Below are 24771 nucleotides of genomic sequence, written 5' to 3'. Positions count from 1 at the left end.
TTTCAAGTGGTGGCTCCCATTTTATATTCCTAAGCCTACAGTACCTATTATTTATTATTTTTTCAGAGGCTCAAGAGATGCCTCTTCAATTGCAAAACAAGCAGAATTCTAGTTCATTTGGGTATTTTGTACTAGCATGTATCCCGTGCTCTGCAAGGGTCTAATAAAAAACTTGATCTACTAAAATCTTAAAGGATTTAAAACAGGCCTATAACCGTCTTCGTTGAAGTCTATAGGTCTATGTGAAATTTCTAGTTGATCATCCAGTAGTTCAGACGTGATACGTAAATTTTCCATCCCATACGTGTACAAGTCAATTCTTCCCTTTATTATAATTATTATAGATGTAGATTTGGCTTATTTCTTAGGACTTGTTAACATTTGAAAATAATGTTGCAACAATAAACAAATTTTAATTTGAATTTAGTCAATTTGTTTTCAAAAATACGCGCTTTTACGTAGCTTTTTTACGGCCTTTTAGATAGCATATTCGATAAACACAATCATAATGAAACTACTAAATTATAGTTTTTCTTTTGATTACAAAAAAAGTAGATAACATAAAATTGAAATGAATGATATTTTAACTCGAAGAATAATTAGTGAGGAGTATCACAGCAAAAAATTGTAATCTGTCCCTAATCAGTCAGCTGTTCTCTGAATTCTGATTCTGACGTCTGAAGGCTGAAGGGAAAGTTCAGTTTTGAGCTTTTGAGTAGTTGAGTGATAACATTAGGGACGTTCCGATACCTCAAAAGTATCGATACCAGTACTTGGTATCGGTATCGAAACAAAAGTATCGATACCTCTAAGGTATCGGAAGAAAAGTATCGATATGAGTAGGTATCGGAATATGAGTACTTTTGAAAATTAATTTGATACTTCAGAAAAACCTACGTTTCCGGTTACCTATTGTACTTTTGTACCTACTATATTGATCTTGAATAATTAAAATAATAGATTGTGTAGGAATCCTACAAGGATAGCCTACTTCAACTAGGCCTATTTCACCAACGGTTTTCTCAACAACAAAATAGAATAGAATTGGCTCAAACTTCTTGTTAGCCGTAGGCCTATATTTATTTAGGCATTTGTTAGGTTATTTGATAGTATTAAAAGATTTCAAATATTTTTGAAAATAACTTTGTTGATAACAAACTTACCTGAATAAACTCCCTTCTACAGTCTTTACAGACTTGGAGCCTGACGCTGAAGCTTTTTCATTCACAGATTTACTTTTAATAATTGGTACCGTGAACTTTCATAAATTATGTTTAAACAAATTGGATGTGTTTCCGCAGTATTTTATTTCTTTAAAACATGACTTGCATTTGGCAACTGAATGGTTTGATTTTGTAAAATACTCCCAAACATCCGATCTTGGAGGAGACATTTTCAATTCTCAATGAAAGAATGAAACATGAACATGAAAATACAATGTATTTTCACTTATCAACGGGCAAACGCAAACGCTCAGAGAGATAGATAGAGTCAAAGAGTGGCGAACTGGTGATATAGGTTATACAACTTGTATCCAGATTATTGTTTGTCGACTATGATGTCTTTCAAAGTTTCAGATACAATGATGATAAAATACTCAGTTGAATTTTATAACCACTCATTTGATGCAATTAGAGTACTGTACCTACTTAATTTTATAAACGATATAGATTTACCAATAGAATATTTTTGATTCGATACGACTGATCCAAGTACTTTTTGATTCGATACGAGTACTTTTGATTCGATACCGAGTAAGTATCGAAACAAAAGTATCGATGCCAAAAGTACTTGGTATCGAAAGGAAAGTATCGATACAAGTAAAGTAGTTACTTGTATCGGAACGTCCCTAGATAACATTGATTGTCAAAGCACTTTCAATTATTGTAATTTCTATTAATTTGTGTTGTGTATTGAATGATTATTATATAAAATCCTTTAATTAAACGTAAGTATAATTCTAATTTGTTTTGAACTATACATACAGTACCTATAGTAAATAAACTTTGCAATACATATTTGATTCTCGGTTCAGATAACCTAATTCAAAAAGAAACAATAATAATATAGTTAGCTTACAAGTTCTTTTAGATTAATTATACTGTATTGGCAGTTTTAAAATGAAACATAGACCGCATAATTGTTAGGACTTATTACTTAAGGAATTTTATGACTTAAACTATCTCAACCTACTGCACTCATGATTATGTATTGTGTTATGATCATAAGTTTCCTTATGTGTATGCAAATAGATCAAATTTTACTGTTGATCGAGTGTTTCTAAAACGAGTCTGATACATGTTAGAATCTTACAATTGGTCTCAAATTGAAGAGAATTTTATACTCTATTTTAAGCTTAGTTGCCTTTAAATCCATCTTGGATCAATGTTTATTAACGAAATTGCCAAGACTGTAAAAATGTGGAAAATATAGTCAATTTCTTGATTTTTTGAAACGAATAAATACATTATAATAAACTGTATATTATAAGCAAATTAATTATTATAAGTTATTTCACAAATATATTCTTACAAAAATCATTTACGTCACACCAAAGAGAAGATTCTGTTATACAATATATTATTCAAGACCGAGAATATTTTTTATACCTTCTTCTTCATCCGTTACTTTATCCGTCTTCTTCATCTGGGATCAATGACGTCATTTCACAATAAAAGTCAAAAACACTAATTTATCAAGATGGCAGCGATCAAGATAAAGCACACTTAGTTAACATCTAAGACCTTGCTCTTTGACTTACTGGCAAGTTAGCCAGATATTATTTGAGAAAGGCCATCGTTTAAAAATTCCTGTACATCTTAATAAGCCCTGGGTCCCCAAAAACCGGTCACAACCCTCTTGAACTTGCTGGTATCCAACTGCTTCACTCCTGCAGGTAACCTGTTGAAGTAGCGGAGAGCTACTCCTGTAGCATACCCAAGATCTCTGGAGGCGCACCCTGGGTATGTCAAACAGCACTCGATGCCTGGTGTTATGGTGATGTACATCAGTCCGAGTCAACAAATTTTGTTGATCTAATTGATATACATGAGGCAGAGAAGAAGGAAGTGGCTGACTACTGTCAGGATACCTAGCCTAACAAAAATGGGCTTGCAATGTGCATGATGTTCGCTTGCAGTTATAATCCTAGCAGCCCGTTTTTCAGCTTCAGTATGTCCACAACCTTGGCTGAATGACCCCACATGAGTAGACCAGAGGAGATATGGCAGTGGAAAAGTGCATGATACACCATGACCAGATATGCCTATGTCACAATGAGTCCTCTCAGTTTGAGCAACAGGAAACAGATTCGGGACAGTCTCCTAGTCACCTGTTGGATGTGGCTAGCCCAGCTGAGTTTCGAATCCAATACAAAGCCCAACAGCTTCACCGGTACCTGATCTTGAGGCAGACTTCGCGACATATCGGGTTACCGAGATACATAGCTTTCAATGTAAAAAATTGTTATTTTATTGTGTTTAGAAATATGGGTTAACTCGTAGGCTACACTCGAGAATACATTTTTCATTTTTTCATCAAATTAATTTACGATACTACATGATTTTTAATCGCCTTTTAACGAAGTGAGAAGAATGAGCTGTACTACAAGAAGATCATTGCCAAAAGTTATTAGTGTTAGAAATTTTGATTTTTTATGTGTTAATCCAGGTGCAAGGTGCAATATTTGAAACATAATTTGAAATAGGTCCAAGTAAGTTGGACAAATTGGATGTTATAGAAAAAATTTATCTAAAACTAGCAGGTAACCCATGCTTTGCAAGGGTCTAATCAAAAACTTGACAAACTGAAAACGTGATGTAATGGAATCTTGAAGAATTGAAAATAGGTCTATAACCATCCTCGGTAAATCAAGAATCTGTATGCAAAATTTCAAGTTAATCAGTTCAGTAATTCAGACGTGATGATGCATCATTTGTGAATCTCCTATCTTGTATAAGCCGATTCTTTACTTACTATACTATAGATTATACTGTAGGCCTAACTATGCATTTATATTTTGAAACCGGATTTATTTTTCAGATCAAAATAATGAGTGTATCAATACCGTTGCTATTGGCAGAGGAAGACGTTGAATCAGGGGGCAAGGAGGGAGGAATTGAAAATGACTTTGCCTACCGTAATAATGTTCATCAAGCAGCAACCAACATACGGCTGGGTAAGATATCTTTCACTTATTTGCTCACTCACTTATCACAGATTTTCTGTCAGTTTCATAAAAGTAGTGAAATTGATTGTTTTCAAAAGTGAATTAAAGTCAAGTAGTAATCTATATTTTTCATTCACATTAATAGAAATACTTGAACTAAGTCCGGCCTAGCAGGTACCTATGGCTAGTCCTATTAGAAAAAGAATATTTTCACTGAACAGGACACATATCATGAGGAAATAGAGCTCAATTAAGAACACTTATTTTTCAAATTCAAATTTATTTCTCAAAGAACATACACAACTATAATAATATAATATTATAACATCTAAAAATAATACAAGAAAAATACTATTGAATATATAAAAATACTCCCGAAACTGGAGTATATTTTTTATGTCCATCTATGTTTAAGGAGTAGCCTACAAGGTAAAACCTGTGCGTAGACCTAAATTCGATCAGGTATCCAAAATATACTCGAGGCATAAATCGTATGTTTGAAGTGAATCCTAGAAATTTTATTTGGACTTGATAATTGACTGAATGGAATAATTGGACTTGAAGAGGACTGACTACTGTCAGGATACCTAGCCTAACAAAAATGGGCTTGCAATGTGCATGATGTTCGCTTGCAGTTATAATCCTAGCAGCCCGTTTTTCAGCTTCAGTATGTCCACAACCTTGGCTGAATGACCCCACATGAGTAGACCAGAGGAGATATGGCAGTGGAAAAGTGCATGATACACCATGACCAGATATGCCTATGTCACAATGAGTCCTCTCAGTTTGAGCAACAGGAAACAGATTCGGGACAGTCTCCTAGTCACCTGTTGGATGTGGCTAGCCCAGCTGAGTTTTGTATCCAATACAAAGCCCAACAGCTTCACCGGTACCTGATATTGAGGCAGACTTCGCGACATATCGGGTTACCGAGATACATAGCTTTCAATGTAAAAAATTGTTATTTTATGTGTTTAGAAATATGGGTTAACTCGTAGGCTACACTCGAGAATACATTTTTCATTTTTTCATCAAATTAATTTACGATACTACATGATTTTTAATCGCCTTTTAACGAAGTGAGAAGAATGAGCTGTACTACAAGAAGATCATTGCCAAAAGTTATTAGTGTTAGAAATTTTGATTTTTTATGTGTTAATCCAGGTGCAAGGTGCAATATTTGAAACATAATTTGAAATAGGTCCAAGTAAGTTGGACAAATTGGATGTTATAGAAAAAATTTATCTACAACTAGCAGGTAACCCATGCTTTGCAAGGGTCTAATCAAAAACTTGACAAACTGAAAACGTGATGTAATGGAATCGTGAAGAATTGAAAATAGGTCTATAACCATCCTCGGTAAATCAAGAATCTGTATGCAAAATTTCAAGTTAATCAGTTCAGTAATTCAGACGTGATGATGCATCATTTGTGAATCTCCTATCTTGTATAAGCCGATTCTTTACTTACTATACTATAGATTATACTGTAGGCCTAACTATGCATTTATATTTTGAAACCGGATTTATTTTTTCAGATCAAAATCATGAGTGTATCAATACCGTTGCTATTGGCAGAGGAGGACGTTGAATCAGGGGGCAAGGAGGGAGGAATTGAAAATGACTTTGCCTACCGTAATAATGTTCATCAAGCAGCAACCAACATACGGCTGGGTAAGATATCTTTCACTTATTTGCTCACTCACTTATCACAGATTTTCTGTCAGTTTCATAAAAGTAGGAGTAGTCGTGAAATTGATTGTTTTCAAAAGTGAATTAAAGTCAAGTAGTAATCTATATTTTCATTCACATTAATAGAAATACTTGAACTAAGTCCGGCCTAGCAGGTACCTATGGCTAGTCCTATTAGAAAAAGAATATTTTCACTGAACAGGACACATATCATGAGGAAATAGAGCTCAATTAAGAACACTTATTTTTCAAATTCAAATTTATTTCTCAAAGAACATACACAACTATAATAATATAATATTATAACATCTAAAAATAATACAAGAAAAATACTATTGAATATATAAAAATACTCCCGAAACTGGAGTATATTTTTTATGTCCATCTATGTTTAAGGAGTAGCCTACAAGGTAAAACCTGTGCGTAGACCTAAATTCGATCAGGTATCCAAAATATACTCGAGGCATAAATCGTATGTTTGAAGTGAATCCTAGAAATTTTATTTGGACTTGATAATTGACTGAATGGAATAATTGGACTTGAAGAGGACTGAATGCTGCCGCATCTTGCTCCTATTAGTGTTTAGTAAATTTCTATTTCTGTCTGAGTAAAATATATGTTTGTTTCTGCAGGTTTCCTCAGGAAAGTATTCAGTCTACTGTTTTTCCAGCTTGCCACAACTGTCATAATTGGATTCGTTTTCATGTTCAACAATAAAATCCGTTTCTACATTCATAATAAGTGAGTATTTAGTATTGCCATGCGGCATTTTATCATCCAAACTTATACTAAAGGCTATGTAAATCTAACTTTGAATTTGGAACAGCAAAACTGTTCCTAAAGCGGTCTTTTAGCGCTCCAGGTGGTATTTTTGTCAACTACAATCAAGAAATTCCTGATTCGGAATTTGTTAACTAGGTTATGTTAACAGAATGCTTGTAGTAACTTCAGCACAAGCGGGTAATGTTTTCTGTTTCTCAATTACTCTTTTCTAGATTATTATGACAAAAAATAGTGTACGTTACTTGGACGTGAATGTCTTTTGCAGTGCTCGAATGAAATTCTAGTCTCGGCTAACGCCTCGACTAGAAACATCATTCTCGCCTGCAAAACGGCCCTTCCCGTCCTTGTGGCTTAAGATACTGTTTCACAATAATAACCAAATTTCGTCATTTTTTACACATATTACCGAACTTGATGATATGAGGCTGCGTGATACACTACTCGATACACGTATCTCACTTACTTGATACACGTATCATTAATTTGATACACCTATTACATTGATTTGATATGCGTATCAACGTAATGATACACACACATTTTTTTTCACAATAGAAATTTCGTCGTTTTTTCAACATATATTACCAACCTTGATGATATGAGGCTGCGTGACTTACTTATATCTCACTTACTTGATACCGTACACCTATCATTAATTTGATACACATATTACATTGATTTGATACGCGTATCAACCTATTTATTCAATTTGTGATCAAAAAGTCGCACACATCAATAAGCAAATTATAAGATAAGGAAGTAGTAAAATTTATTTTACAAACTTCATTTATTACTCACATTTTTACAACAAAATAATGCTGAAAATGGCTTTTCAAGACTACAATACTACCCATTCATAAACATAGAACATTTTTGAAAGTGCATCCTTCCATAATCAACTGCTCTCTTGTATCTCCTTGTATAAATAAAAGCAACGTGTTGTATCCAAAAAGATACACAAGGAACTTTTGGAGTTGAGTTCTTCTAACACAACATAGTTTACAGTCTGGGTCCTGTAACTTTGCCTACTGGCTTATACTTGAAAATTTTTGGTGCCTATCAGCTGGCATTCGTTCAAAATGCTTATTAAATTTTTATTGCTGCCATTCTGATCTTTGAATCTCCCGCTCTTCTGGAGCGGCCATTTTGTGGGGCTGTTATGGCAGTACATTTGAAAATCCAATATGATTCAATTTGCTCTTAACAAAGTTATGCATTTTAAAAACAATATTCTGGTTTAGATAAAACGTAAATTCAGGTTTTCGATTTTTAAATAATAAATGTTTAAATTTAATGTTCTGTCCAGAAAAGAATTGAAATTCTCGCATTAGGAATTCAATATAAAAGAATTAATAATCAAGTACCCTATTATAATATTAAGTTGATGCTAATAGAGTATGTTTAATTTGTTCCAGTGATTGGACTGTCTCTGTGTCTTTCCTATTGAGCGTAGTCATTCTGATTGCCCTTCATTTCAAAAGGAAGGATTCTCCAGCAAACCTAATCCTACTTGCTGCATTTGTAAGTGTTTTAAACATGTTTTTTCAAAATATGTGTATTTTAGGATATAGTACAGTAGATAATTCCATCAATCATATCACCTTGATTTCGAAAATGAAGATCCTAATGGGTTCTTGAAAATTTAAATCAAGTATTAAGCTGGTCTTAGGCTAACCGCCATCTGGACCGTCCACCGTTCGGCCGTTGGATCGGACGAATCTGCCGGCCGTTGATTCGGCTGAATATGGTCGTCCATTGGAACCGTTTACGTCAGTGTAGTTCATTAGTTAGCTGAGCTATTGAATATTGAATTAACTACTATCATAGCCACCAACATTTTTCATAAACAATTATTATATTGAGATTTTGAAAATTGAATAAACTAACATCATAGAGAAACAATAGCGTAAGTAGATATCCCATGGTAAAGGGCGTTTATGTCGCAACTTTTACTGTTATCTCAAGCCGATTACTGTCGATTATTATCGATTTTTACTGTTTTGTTGGGGTAAGAGTGTATGAACGGCACAGTATGAGAGACTACGAGCGTCACACAGCTTCACGAAAAAGAACTACGTGGACTATCGGCTTGAGATAACAGTAAAAGTTGCGACATAATCGCCCTATACCATGGGATATCTACTTACGCTATTGTTTCTCTATGCTAATATCCACTAAATTAGTTATTCATTACAATAATCTTTCCTTCGGATCCTATTTGTTCAGTAATCTTTGTCTACAGATTCTTTTGTACATCACGACGATGATTTCCTTTGTCTCCCAAATCCCACAATGGAACATGTTGCTCTTGAATCAAACTTATCAACTTCTATCTCTTTTCTGTATAGGGCTACTTGTAATATAAATAGAAAGAAAAATGAAAATCTCAGTACCCTTTTTGAATTATTTTATCACAACATGTTTCAACATTGATGCCATTTTCAAGTGATATGAAGTAAACAAAAGTGGATTTGAAAATGGCATTAATGTTGAATCATGTTGTGATAAAATGAATCAAAAAGTACCCTTTTAAAAGTACCCATTTTCAAGTACCCTTTTAGTAAACAAAAGTGGATTTACTTCATATATCACTTGAAAATGGCATCAATGTTGAAACATGTTGTGATAAAATAATACAAAAAGGGTACTGAAATTTTTCTTTTTCTTTCTATTTATCAACTTTTCATTGTCCATAGTTAAAACTATAAAACAGAACAAGTTCAAAAAACAAAAACAGACAAGACTGTGAAACAATTTTGAGGTTAGGATGATGTTGTCTCAGCTCGACTTCCGCCGGATGGAGCCGGAGAATCCTATTCAATTCGGATCGAAAACTTGATCGGCCGTGCACGGACGTATGAACCTGTTGCAATGGACGAGCATCTATAGCTTTCTTTGTTGGGGGATCGTTCGGGCGATTTCGGTAGTTTTCGGCCGATACTAGTTCAGACGAAATCGGTTCCAGTGGACAGCCCACCTTAAAGCTAGACCAAAATAAATTTCTACAATACTAGTAGCAGTCTCTGTTTGAAACACTTCCTGGAGATTCGGAACCCACCTTAAAGCTAGACCAAAATAAATTTCTACAATCCTAGTAGCAGTCTCTGTTTGAAACGCTTCCTGGAGATTCGGAACCCACCTTAAGCTGTGGATCCTCTCATCTCCTATCATTATCTGTGTCATCACTCTCACGCACGAGTCTGGATCTCATGTGGGCATCACCCTCAGCAAAAAAAACATGGAAACCACAAGGAGATCATGTATACTTGAACATTATACATTATTACAAATTAGATCTAAAGATAAGATATACAATCAATGTAGATAACTTTTATACTCTTTATTCAACATTTTTTCAATACTGTAGATTGTATATTTCCCTGAATTATTTTGGCATCACTCATGACTTACATTTATTTGATTCATTCTCTCAACTTCAACTTGTTAATTTTAATTTTCTGGTAGCCAAATGATTAATTAGAAATATTTCAACTGCTGCATACATTCAAAATATTCTGTTGCATATCCATACTTTTTCACTATAAAATTAAACTTGAATAAAAAAAACACTTTTTTAAAAGTGTTTGGAGTGAAAATGCACTTACATTTGTAGTGACGATCGTCATACAGTCTGATGATGACCAACAGATCGAAACGATCGTCACTACAAAATGTAGTGCATTTTCACTCAAAAAGTGTTTTTTTTTAATTCAAGTTCAAAATATTATTAAACCTAAATAAATGATGAGTGACCTTGGTAGCTCAGGTCTAGTTACAGCGTTTTCAGGCCGTACCTGATCAAGTTTTGACCGAGCGAAGTGAGATCTAAGATTTAAGTCGACGGTTTTGCATTTCTCTTTATGTGTATATGTTCTGCATTTACGGCGAAACGCGGTAATAGATTTTCATGAAATTTGACAGGTATGTTCCTTTTTAATTGCGCTTCAACGTATATACAAGGTTTTTAGAAATTTTGCATTTCAAGGATAATATAAAAGAAACAGGAGCCTCCTTCATACGCCAATATTAGAGTTAAAATTAGACTATAGAATTATTATTCATCATAAATCAGCTGTCGAGTGGATTATAAATTGCATACAATGAAGCATGCAATTCAACATCTCAATGTAACGTAGTGAAAAAACAGCTGTTGTGTGGGTCTAAGGCCCGCCGCAAAGTAGACCCACGCTAATCCACGAAAAGCAACCCACGCCGTGGGATGTTTTGTAAACCATTGCTTAGAATTACATTGCAATAGAATTATTCATAATCAATCAGCTGACAAGTGGATTATTCATTGCATGTATTATTATTATTATTATTGTTATTTCATTGTATAAAACCGCATATGATGAGCACAGCTCAAACGGTGTACGACATGTCAAATATACAGTGTATACAATGTATATCAAGTATATGGTTTCCCTCCATTGAGGGAAAGTTTTTCATTTCACAAAATCGTCTGGATAACTTCTGATCTCTAGGATTTCAATGAAAATTTCTCAATGAGAAGACCTCATAACATTCTCTTAATCAATACGGGCAGCATTCAATCAGTATATCTTTGAGAGTTGCATAAAATTTAGCATGACTGTCAACACTCTTAAGTTCGTCCGTCAAACAGTTGAAAATTCTGAGCCCAGCATAATGTGGTCCCCCCTCCAAGAGCGAAAGTCTATGAGTGGGGTACTGGAGGGTAAACATTTTATGTTTTGTGGGGTATCTGTGTGAAATGTTATCCTCCATGAATTTCTGCTTATTACTGTAAACAAAAGATGCAATATCCAAAAAATAAAGGGCTGGAATTGTTAATAATTTGAGTTTTTCGAAAATTGGCCTACATGAAACCCTAGATTCGGCTTCCTCAATAACCCTGATTGCTTTCTTTTGCTTACGGAACATATTCTGAAGGTTTGTTTGGTTGCTGCCCCAGAATAAGATACTGTATCTGATGTGAGACATGAAATAGCCATGATAGACAGTTAGTGCTGTTTTTCTATTTGCCACTCTGACTATTTAATTACACAGATTTCTAGAGAAGCCTAGCAATGGTTTACAAAACATCCCGTAGGCGTGGGCTTTTCGTGGATTAGCGTGGGTCTACTTTGCGGCGGGCCTTAATTGCATGCAGTGAGGCATGCAATATTGATAACTCGAAGTAGCATAGTATTTTCTCCCGACTTTTCTCTGCTTTCAACTCGGTAAGCTTTTGATGATAGTATTATAGCTGTTTACATCAAATTATTCGCCTTGTCGATATAACAATCCAAACAGCCATTAGTCGTTTATACACCGATATCTCACCGACACGACAGGACAGGACAGAATTTACTCTGATGGACAGTATTAGAGGAGACTGTGATTTATAACTGCGCGAGTTCTACTGTTCACAGAACTACTAGTTATATTATTCATGTATTATTTCAATTGTATTTATCAATTACAGACTTTGGTGCAAGCATATACAGTGGCAGTGATATGCACTTACTTTGACAAATTCGTTGTTCTGCAAGCCCTCCTTCTGACCGTATCTGTTGTTGGCGGACTGATGGCCTACACATTCCAGTCCAAACGAGATTTCTCAAGCCTAGGATCAGGGTAAGATTCAATTATATTTATTTAATCATTCAGAATTACACAACTTACAGAAAAGAACCACAGGCTCACGCCCAAATCGGTTCCAATTCTAATTTATACAACAGTCCAAATGTAGCTAGGTTATGTGTCACTTCAACATTCTTCGATTACACACTCAATTTACAATTCAAAATACACAAAAATCATTTTTAAATTGAAAAATACTTCTAAATTAAATTTAATTAATTACAACTAATTGAAAAATATATTGAAACTAATGTAACTAATCGTCAGAAGGGGGTAGAAGTTTCTAATTACAAAGTCATGGGACTTGATAAACAACAAAGTTTTGCTTTCTATATAACTTTTAGGGCTGGTTTCCGAACTCGGGATTCAGCTAAGTTCTAGACTTTAAACAGCTGGAGTCAGAAAACTAGCTTTCCAAAACGGGGGCGTAGTCACAGTTTTTATAACAGTAGTCGCAGTTTTTATTTTCTCATTTCTATAATTGGGAACGTTTTTCCTTGACGAAATTAAACATTTCTAAATAATTCAAAATAGCTCAATCTTTACACTATTTTCTCTTTATTTTATTTTGTGTTTAATTTTCCAGTTTTTTGAAATTTAATTCAAACGTGACTTTAACAATGACTACGACTACGCCCCGTTTCGGAAAGCCAATTTTCTTACACCAGCTGTTAAAGTCTAGAACTTAGCAAAATCCCGAGCTCGGAAACCGGCCCCTAAATTTTATTGAGTAAATCAAACTAATTAAAATTTGGACAACAAGTAATCAGAAACATTTTATTAATGTACTAAAAAACTGTCAATACGATTTTGTAAACTAATCACAAATACTTTACTAAAAATGAATAACTAGGGAATCAGTAAAATTAGGAGTTTTTAACATGATTTAGAAAATATAATGGAAGTCATCATCGTTAAAATGATTAATCATTTTCTATTGAAATTTTCACTACACGATTGATGACTCACTGATATTATCACTAAAAAATTACACTTCCAATCAATCAAAAAATTCATGATAAAATTACGCGGATTCAACTTTCACATTCAACAAATTCCTTTATTTACCCTACAAACGAAACTTACTCACAAACTCACAATCGAGAGGTCAGAGGCAACCTCTGGATATTAGTATGATTCCGGACCTGAATTAGCTTATTGGACCTGTCAAAACATAAAGTTATGTTCCTTCTCCATCAAAGAAACGACCGTTCCACGTGGAGTCAGAGCATTATTCCGTGGTAAAAGGAAATGTAAGTTTAAATATTCTCAAATAGCCTACTAGTGTATTTTCCATCGCTAACGGGAATACGGGTCCTTGAGAATACCTCAACCCTTTATAAAATAGGAAACTGAACGTCATCCCGGACGCAAGTTAAAAGAATCTAAATGAGAGGAAATATTTATCAATAGGCCTAATTGATAATATTTTATCAATTTTGTTATGTTTGTAAATAAAGAAGATCGTATTGTTGAAGTGTGTTTATTAATCAATTCAATCAATTTACTCACTTTATTACTCAAATCAATTCAAGTGGATAGCATAACCTATAATTTTAATTCATTCATAACTCTACCTTCATTGTATTATCATTCATCCCATCATCATCACCTAGTCTTAAAATACTTCTAGAAAGTCGCCTTTGTAGAATAATAAAAATAATAAAATAAAATAAAAAAAATTCCAACTTATTCCACATAACAAAGTAAAGAAGAATATTGAAAAGAAAGAATGAACACTAGTTGCGTCCGGCTTCATAACTTGGAACAATAAATTTCTCAAGATAAAAATTGGCACAGAAAACTTTATGATTACTTGAGTATTATTCCTTATGGTCATTTGACACAAGCACTCAAGTCCACTTTTTAAAGAAATTATATAATTTCACATCCGGATGTAGAATTTCGAGATCTAGACTTCGGTAGAACCACTTTAGTCCTACTTCTATTATCAAGACCATTATGACATCTTAAGTCAGGTATTGCAGATGAATTTTGGGAATCTATGCTTGGGTATAAACACTTTACTGTAGCTAGTTTGAAAATGTGAAATGATGCTTGCTGTTTGGATGGTGTAAAGTATCATTTGATAAAAAGTCCACTCATTTCATATTTTGTGATGGACCAAACAACTCAAGTCATAATTAAATCAGTAGTTTTCATTTTGGAATAATAGAATCATGAATAAGTGTATTTTGAGCCTACTTTGTAAATTTCATTGTGATAGGATCAAAAATATTCTGAAAAATTCTGTGGCTTGATGCAAGAACTACCTATGTCAAAATATCAACTTTCTCACAAATCAGCTTGAAAGTTCACATTGTATTTTCGAACTACGGCATTTCAATACGGAAATGCGAGTGCTAGAAGTGCAGAAGTCGACATTGGTAGTTCTTGCACGGAGTATGAATGACAATCTAAAAACATATGTCTTCATTGGTAGTTTTCGCACTCTAAGAGTGGAATACTCTCACACCCTGAGAGTGGAACTAAATCATAACATTGGTAGTATAAATGTTATAACTTTTTATTGCTTTGAGATAGGACATTGGCACTTCTGGAACTGAAAATCGATATTAGTGATGTATTAGTGTATTAAACTCATTTTTGAAAAAAATGACATTGGTAGTTTTTGCACCAAGCCACAGAATTATGTTTGAACATACAAGAAAACTTTGGATTCCATTTTCTCAAAACTGCAGTTTTGGACTTGAGTGCCTATGACATATGACCAATGCATTGATAAAATCTTAATTCTACTTTTCTAAATGAAACCAACCAATAGATCACGAAAACGACGTAAGGGACCTTCAATTTTCCAATGTTCGCAATATTCACACAATTCTAGGACATAGTAATTGCATTATTGTCGATATTCCTCTTTATACTATCATCAAGAAGTGTAGCGCCAACTATCTATGGCAGACAGATACAATATTTATATCAATCTCTCATGAATAGTTTCCCACGTTCCTACAGTAGAATTACTCAAAGTAATTCTGAGCCCAGTAGGCAATTTAGCTTCAATAATACAAATACAGCATATGCAGCTTATGCAGGTATGTATGTGTATGTGTATATGTATGTGTGCATATATATATATATATATGTATATATATTCGTATGTGGCCTGCAGTTGAACGCTCTCACACTGCTGTTATATAGTTGGTGACTTGATTATAAAACGCTTAGTTAGGATGTAAATATCATATCATTGTGTGAATGAATGAATAGCAATGTAAGCACTTACTGGTGCTACCCAGAGAGTAGCTCTCTCTTTCTATCCTCACTGGTGCAACCACAGCTCAATTAAGATTACTAAGCTTACTGTGTTTCACCAATATTGTAGGTTCAAATTCCACAAATGGATGAATTAATAACCATGAATAATATCGCAATGCCATTAGTTTCTGATAGGCTATACATATTTTTTTTTCTATGCCACACATATATAATACCAAACTTGTCTTAAACTTATGCATCGTAAATTTGTTTACCTTAACATAGGTCATAGCTGAAATTATGATTGTTTACGTTGTTATGAATAGGTAAACATTTTATTTTAATTATTTTATTCACAATCACAATCATAATTAAAATATGATTGGGAAAAGACAACAGGCATAGCCCAAAACTGTCTTCTCCCAAATTTTTTACAAATAAAAGTCTCCAAAAAGGAGGTTAGATTCCACTTTTCACTTCAAAAAGTCCAATTTACACTTCAAAACTAATGCCTAAACTAAAAATTTTAAATTTTGATATTTTAAAACTAATTAACATAGTCGAACTTAGTCTCTGTTGTGCAATGCAAGATGCATTGAAATTGCTTCAGAGTCAAGTTTGCAATCTGTGCTTGGGCTTTATTTTATCAGACCGCTGACCTATTCAAGCCTTCACTCTTTTTTGTTCAACATAATTTTCTTTTCATCTATGGGTTATTGTCATCTAAAAGAAAAACATAAAAATAGTAGTAACGCTTTTCTTCCTCTCCTGCTTTAACATGTTAAATTAGTGAAACGAAATAGTTACATTTCTACTATAATAATTACTATAAATAACGGCTGTCACGTCGGGATGCCGATCATAAGGCACTAGAAGGTGGATGATAAGAGAATCGTTTGATGAACTTGATGTATCTCTAATAAGATGCACAGAGTGTGCTGATATATTTGACTTTCATGGTAAATTTAGTAATAGAGATTCTATGGGAAACGGCAGTGGCATGGGCTTCTCGGTCATTCATCAGAACATACGTAGTTATAGACGTAACTTTGACGAATTTTCAACAGTATTACAGGGATTAGGGAATAAGTTTAACTGCATAATATTAACTGAGGCATGGCTTAACGACGACAGCCATCCAATTAACATTCCAGGTTACCATTCTTTTAGATCATTCAATAATCTGAACCAGAGCGATGGGTTGGTGGTCTACATCGATGAAGGACTTCCAGTCACTTGCAATGAACTGGTACTGGGCGGTCTGGCCACCTGTCTCTCTCTCACCTTTACCTGGGCGGGGGCGGCATGCGAAATTCTAGCTGTCTACCGCAGCCCCAGCACTAATCTAACTACATTCATAAACGCGTTAAACGTATATTGCAATGAACAATCGCCAGGTGTCGTCCGAATTCTGGCAGGTGATTTCAATTGCGATACGTTGAATGTTGCCCCTGGCTCTGTTGAGGAGCATTATATCGATATTTTGAGTGACGCAGGATTTGTGCCCTGTATTGACAAGGTTACACGGCCGGCCAGCGGAACCTGTATTGACCACTTTTTTGTCAAGCTTCCGCGTTTCTTCAATGCATCTTCTGTTATTCTGCAGTCCTCGGTTACCGATCACTATGCTATTTGCTTGAATATATTATCGACAAAAACTCATAAGCCGCCTAATACAGATAGAGTCATTATTAAAACAGACTGGAAAAAGGTGAGGAACACACTTTCTAGTCACAATTGGAATAGAGTCATTGAACAAAACAACGTTGACAATGCAACAGATATTTTCATTGAATCGGTACAAAACATAATTGCCGAAAATTCACATGAAGTAAAAGTTTCATCTAGAAATACTCAACTCAAACCATGGATAACTGCTGGACTAGTAAATTCTATTCGACATCGTGATAAACTCAGAAAAAAACTCAATAGACAACCATTTAACTATCTCCTTAGAAATGAGTTTACTCAATATAGAAATATGCTACATTCAGCAATCAAGCGAGCCAAGTATAACTATTACAAAAACAAAGTTGAAGAAGCGACTGGTAACCCTAGAAAATTTTGGTCGGTTATAAACGAAATCTCAGGTCGTATAGATAATAGTAAATCATTCCCCGTTAGTGCATTCTCCCGCCCTGGTGAAGTCATCGACTCTCAAAAAACTAAAGAAATTGCCAACCAATTTAATCAATATTTTGCCAAAGTTGGGACAAACCTAGCAAATTCTATAATAACCCAGGATGCACCAGTAGTGAGAGATGATGAACATGCTGCGGACTCTGAATTTCAACTGCAACCGGTCTCAAGGCAGGAATTGGAGGAGGTAGTGAAGAGTTTGAAAGGGCGATCAGCTCCAGGTTGTGATGGAATCCCTACTAGAGTGATTAAAAACAATATTGACATATTAATACATCCTATCCTACATATAGTCAATTTAAGCATTCTGGTTGGACACTTTCCTTGCGCTCTCAAAACAGCCAGAGTAATACCTATTTATAAATCAGGCCCCAAAGGCATATTCTCCAATTACAGACCTATTTCTTTGTTGGCAACATTATCTAAAATAATCGAAAAGTGTATAAAAATACAACTGACTAAGTATTTAAACGAGTACAATCTCATCTCCAACTCACAGTATGGTTTTCAAAAGTCCAAAAATACATCTGATACTCTTTTCAATATGTCTAGGGCTATCTCAAGTAGTATTAAATCAAGAAGAAAAGTACTGATAACCTTTTTGGACTTGGCAAAAGCCTTTGATACAGTTGACAGGAGAATTTTAATAAAAAAACTTGAATCATTGGGGATAAAAAATATCTCTCTCCGATGGTTTAAGAGTTACTTTCACAATCGACAGCAATCAGTTTGCATAAATGGTGAAAATAGTGATAAAGAGAATGTTGAGTATGGGGTAGTCCAGGGAAGCACCCTTGGGCCACTGCTATTCCTAATCTATATCAACAATCTGTCAAAATTAGTAGTTGAAGGTGAGTTGTATCTGTTTGCTGATGACACAGCACTAGTGTCTACTGGGAGCACTTGGGAGGAGGCCTACATGAGTGCTTCAATTGATTTGTCAAAAATAAAGAACTGGTTTGATCACAATAGCCTTACAGTAAATGTGGAAAAAACGAAGTTTATGCCAATAGTTACAAGAAATCAAGCTGATCCAGGCTCTCTAATACTAACGATGCATTCTTGTAATAATCCCAGGTCTGCTGGATGTAATTGTAGTATGATTGAGCGCGTTGATCATTACAAATACCTGGGCGTTGTCTTGGATTCCAAGATGAGTTGGGTACAACATGTCCAGTGTGCTAAGAATAGACTCAGAAAGCTGCTTCACGCATTTTCAGAGCTTAGTAATGTTCTGAGTGTGGATCAGTGCAAAGTAGTTTACTTTGCCTATGTCCAATCTATAATACTATATGGAATTCTAGCTTGGGGAGGGGCTTCCTCCTCAGTCATTGAGCCTCTCGCAGTCACCCAAAGATCAATTATAAAAACAATTTTAAAGAGAGACTTTAGATACCCAACAAGACAATTGTTTATCGAATTTCCCGTACTGAATGTTAGACAACTTTTTATTAAATCCTTGTTGATCCACATAAAAAAATACAAAACTGAACTTCTGGGAGAAACAGTTAACCATAGCTACTCAACTCGCCACAGATCCAATTACAGCTTTGAGATACCTCAGCTGACTCACGGCTCTGAATTGACAAATCCTTCATACCTGGCCCATGTCTTGTACAGAAATGTGCCAGGGGTGATTAGGGAAGCAGAGGCATTTAGTTTGGTAGTGTTTAGGAAGAGGGTGGACAGGTGGCTGTACCAGATTGGTTGGGAAGCTTCAGAAGAACTACTCCAATCTCGTTATGCTTGGTGACCAACACGACCTCAAGGTTTCCAGACAATTGATTGGTATTTATTTTATCATTGATATAACCGATTAGACTGTTTTGCCTTTCTGGTTTATGCTTTTTTTTCATTCTCTCTTCTGAGAATTTCTGGAATCCCTGCCACTGCGGTCTTCAAAAAAATATTGTTATTTCTTCTTTATTTATTCTTTTATCAATCAAGGTATTAAGTATACTTATTCCTACATACATATTCCTACATACTCATTCTTAAATATACATCAGCACATATATTATCTATTTTATAATCAGAATATTAATAATACATCCATAATATAAGTGTATTCTTTATTATTTACTTCTATGAGCAGATTTAGCTTATTATGTATAAAGTGGAACTCCCCCCCTACACACAGATGGATAGTCTAGTAGGGGGATTCCAAAATATGTTGTATATTGTATTTCTTATTCGTGTAATATGTTTTTGGAAATAAACTGAATTGAATTGAATTGAATTGAATTGAAAACACAAACCCATAAGTAATATCATTGAAGCTGTGGTTCTAGTGGAGAAGATTGTTTTAATTTTCGGAACAAAATATTTCAAATTAATATTTATTTTACAGTTTTGAGTGCTAAGTAGAAGAATTTTGTTATCAATTCGGATCTTAATCTTTCTAAATTCAAAATTAATTGTTTCAAGTGTTTGTGTTTTTTTTCAATGTGGAAATTAGTGAAGAATTTGAAAGACGCACATAATCTTTATTTGGACAATTTATTTTATGAAATTGGGATGAAAAGAAGTTTTGGACTGTAGTCTGTTTCTTTGTCTTTAAGTTGATTGTAATTGATAATTGATAAATCAATATTTCATAACCATTATTGGATAATCAATTATTTTGAAGCTCAATTCAATTCATTGAATTGAATTTATGGATCATTCAATTTGTTTCCTAAAAACATTCTTTTATTTTACAAAACCATGACTTTGTTCGTTGAAATCATTCATTGCTGAAAGTCATTTGAATTTGAAATTGGATGTTTCAGGCTATTTGTGGCAGTCTGCTGTCTGATTGTTGGAGGGTTCTTGCGAATAATCTTCGTCAGCACCGCCTTTGATTTGATTATATCTATCAGTGGAGCCATCGTCTTCTCACTGTTCATAATTTATGACACTCAGGTACGTTGTGTTACATAATGTCGTAAATAATGTTGACAAAATTGTAAATATTTATAAATCGACTTATAAATCTATAAGTAATATTTAAAATATGATTCCTATATAAATGTATATTAGCCTTACGTATATGAAAAAATATTTTTCCTACAGTTACCTTGAAAAGTGGCCTTCCTACACTGATTACAGAACGCATAGAATCACTTTTCCGCACTAGTACGCAAAGTGAGTACTTTGCGTACTCCAGATTTGCAGCATGACAACGCAAAATAGTTAGTAGGTTATATGAAGCACCAGTGCAGCAAAATCAAAATTAAGTTGGTAACACTCATAGTGAGGCCCACGTTATAATAATATCAAGGACATCGTGGACAGCGACAGCCACCACCCACACAGCACACAGCCGCCCCGCCATTCAATTACTACTACATTATTCAATTTTATTTATTAATAATAAAATTACACAGAAAAACATTTGATGCATTTCAGGCAATTTTACCCATAATTACCCATTTTTCATATTCAATGGTAACTGTAGGAAAAATTTAATGTGAAATACGTGCACAAAGTTCCTCTGCTGCACTCAAGAAACCATTCCGCCCTCGCCTACGGCTCGGGCGTAAACGTTTCTTTCGTTGCAGCAAACTGTCACTTTGCGCACTAACTATTAAAAATCTGGTGTGGCGCACTCATACAAGTTTCCTTGCCGCTATTAAAATTGATCACCAGAAGCTAGTGTTCAAGCGCATCTCAAGTCTACTATTCTAAGATCTGAGCCAGCTGGTGACAGGACAATAACGCTGCAGACACATGAAGTCTATCTCTTCATAGTAAATGATTTAATAGAATCAACAGTTGCCAACAGTTTGCGTAGTACAATGAGCTGTAGTACGAGACGGTCCTTTCATTATTTCAAAAGTTATGAGTGTTTGGATCCTTGAGGTCTCCTTACAAGTAAATCCTGAAATTAAGTGCATCTAACGGGTGATTCTGACATAACTCTTGTATAATAAATATGATCAAAAATATTGATTTGATCACTTAGGAAAGCCTCGAAAGTGAAAAATTTGTATTTTGGCTGTAGGACATGGTTTTCTATTTTCGCTAGTACTCCCTCCCCCTATACTAAGTTACAAAATTTCGAGGAATCAGAACTATTCATACTTTTACATGACATGTAATTTTGAAAAATTAAATTTATTTTTTTTTAATTTTTGTAATTTTTCATGATATGTAATTTTTTAAAATTTCGAGGATTCAGAATTATTTATACTTTCACATGATATGTAATTTTTCATCATTGCTCTATAATGCTCCATAAGTTGTAAAGAGTGGAAGTAGTGAGTTTCCAGAATTTTCAAAAAAAAATCTTGAAAAATAATCCTTTTTGAAGAATTGTAGCTCCAAAACCAGCAATCGTAGAGTCCTGCGCGACCATTCAATTTATTGTCAATTTTATTTTCTTCAATTTTGTAGAAAATGCTTTTCTTCAAAAAACCCGAGGTTTTTGAAATAAAATTGAAAAAAAGTCCCAAAATTTTTGGTTTTTAGGGGAGAAGCCGCCCTCTAGCTTGTCAGCAAAACTCAGTTTTGAGATAATTTTGATAATTCAGTTTTGATCATTTTGCAAGAGCGATAAAGAAGCATTATGCGCGAATTACATACAACATTTTTTCTACAACTGCACAAACCTGTTCAATTACTTATATCTGACGGAGTTAATAATAATTTGTCTACACTGATATCCATTATAGCGAGAGTAAAGAAAATCTACTGCGCATGCGCAGATGGTGAGCAAACGAAAAAGTAGATTTTCCTCAGAAATAAGCTGTTTTACGAGGAGAATTCAAATTTAAATTCAAATATTCTTTATTCCATACAAAATACAGATACATTGTAATACAGAGCATGTTTTACTGAAATACCCCTACAAGACTATTCGTCTGAGTGTAGGGGGTGGGTTCTTGTTACAGTGGGTAGCCAATAGTCTATTCATAATATTATATAGGTAATAGAATGTCCGGCTTTTTTAACAAGAAGGTGAGTATAAGATAGTTTGTATTATAATTATGAAATTAAATATTATCTATTACATTGTTCATTGACGAAATTTCATAAACAGAAAAAGATTGATAAGAGTAACATATACAGATTTGAGAATTGAAATATGAATAAACTCTTGAGATTGCACGAGTGAAATATATTTTGTATATACTTATTGTAAAAAATAATGGTTCTCATATAATAATATAGTAATAGCATATAATAATATAGTACAAATAATAATAGCTTCTCATATATAAAAAAAATTACCGAGGAACTATTGATATGTAAATTCTTGTATTACGCGCAGTTGTAGTAAAAAAATTCGGGACTGTTTCCTGAAAAATGACCATTATTGACTGGACTACCACTTTTTTCTGTACTTATTAATATTGAATAATTTTCAATCATTTATACTAATTTTGAAGGTCATTTCCGATACCGTTATCAATAATACTTTCAGATTACCTCAAATTCCTTCACTGAAAAAATCAATATAATTATTTTCTCAGGCTACAATATGAGTTTCTGATCTTATCACATACTTTATCATAATAAAGTAGTTCCTGCTGATTTTCTATTAAAAATATTATTTTTTTCAGGAAATAATGAAGCGCACATCACCCGAAGAATACGTTTTTGCTACAATTGAGCTCTACCTGGACATCATAAATCTCTTCATATATATATTGAGAATACTTGAAGCAATGAATAGAAAATGAGCTTGTGTTCTCGTTACAAAGAAAAGCTTCTCATAAAACTAAAAATCATATTTGGAGTTTCTAGTAGTTGTAAACGTGCACTTAAATATTCACGTGTTGAATTGAAAAGCATTGAAGTATTATAAATTATCATGTGATATTGTATTCAACTTTCGGTTAATTCCTGCATTTTATTGTTTTTTTAATTTATTGGTGTATTGTGAATTTTATTTGTTAGAAATTTATTACTCTTTATTAAGTCTGCATAACATATATATGTAAGATTTCGGTATTGTACATCTGACTATTTCTTTAGGTGAATATTATGTTCTTTGTATGTAATAGTGTGCAAAATTATTAATGTCCTTTGACGAGTTATCCAAGAATTTACGATGGTGAATCAAATGGAAACCTTAAAAGTGCTATAAAGCTCCGAGAAGTTGTAGGATTGATCACTACCTCCGTAAACAAAGCCATAGTGCAAGACAGGTGGTAGATGGTGAAGTCAGCACAGGTAGGGCTCCTACACCAATAAAAACACTAGCTGATATAGATCAGCTGAAATCAACGAATTTTTATTGGTGTAGAAGCCCTACCTGTGCTGACGTCACACTAATGCACTACGGCTTTGTTTACGGAGGTAGTGGATTGATCCGGTAGTTGGCAGGGATGTTGGTTGAAACTCACACAATGACTACCAGGTGCATCAGTGACCTTGCTACACACACCTGGCGGTGACTTCAGTTACAATATGACCGCCCCAGTATCAATATGCACCGCGTTAGAGCTGCTATCAGTCATTCGTTTCTTGGTCATTGAAGGTGTCAAACCAATGGAAATTCATTGCAGGGTGACAGTACAATATGTTAATTCATGTTTGTCCCGAAACAAACATTACCATCAACCAGAAAAAAGAGCAAGTAAGGAAAGGCGCCTTAGCTCATCGCCAAAACCCCCAAAAAATCCGAACTCAGCGATCAGCAGGAAAACTCTTGCTGACTTCCTTCTGCGATGTAAACGGAGTAATTTTGGAGCATTACATTGACATGGGACAGTGAACAATACTTCTTATTCAAATCTCTTGAAAAATCAACTTTGGCCAGAAATCAGAAGTAAACGGCGAGTACTTCCAATACCTACTATTACTTCAGGCCTCACAACTAATTAATGACGTCATAACATGTAGATTGATTCTTCCTAGGTCGTAGTAGTTTATGCCAGCTTATCAATGTAACTTTTGTTACTGTATCAATTTTTTATTGGATGGAATACTACATAAATTTCATATTAAAGACGTTTGTATTTTATTAAATATAGATTTTATTGAAATAAAAACACTTTATTCCACAAATGCAATAATTTATCCATACTTTCAGCTTGATAGACATAGGAGTACTTGATTCAGTGATAGAGCTATTGATAAATTCATGTCAACAAAAAATACTTAACAATAACCTGTACACTATCAGAATCGAGGGAGAGGTAAATCAAAGATAAACCAAATTAGATGTAACTCTTT

General features: G+C 34.1%; 1 protein-coding gene across 2 annotated transcripts; it reads left to right on the top strand.

The window, feature by feature from the left end:
- The first annotated feature begins 714 nt into the window (after positions 1–714).
- Positions 715–24265, top strand: LOC111059031 (protein lifeguard 4). 2 transcript variants are annotated; one of them, XM_039419626.1, is made up of 8 exons: positions 715–731; positions 1859–1948; positions 5706–5841; positions 6492–6600; positions 8058–8163; positions 12089–12240; positions 20379–20511; positions 23154–24265. In XM_039419626.1, exons 3-8 carry the CDS (start codon positions 5715–5717, stop codon positions 23271–23273), a joined length of 747 nt encoding a protein of 248 aa, XP_039275560.1. In that variant the 5' UTR covers positions 715–731; positions 1859–1948; positions 5706–5714; the 3' UTR covers positions 23274–24265. The 2 variants fall into 2 exon arrangements, with proteins under 2 accessions (XP_039275560.1, XP_039275559.1); XM_039419625.1 differs by lacking the exon at positions 715–731 and having other exon boundaries at positions 1851–1948.
- The last annotated feature ends 506 nt before the right edge of the window (positions 24266–24771 follow it).

Source organism: Nilaparvata lugens, chromosome 1 (assembly GCF_014356525.2).
Source record: "Nilaparvata lugens isolate BPH chromosome 1, ASM1435652v1, whole genome shotgun sequence".
Classification (NCBI taxonomy): Eukaryota; Metazoa; Arthropoda; class Insecta; order Hemiptera; family Delphacidae; genus Nilaparvata; species Nilaparvata lugens.
Note: the sequence above shows the minus strand (reverse complement) of the source record. Positions and strands in the feature narration are given on the sequence as shown.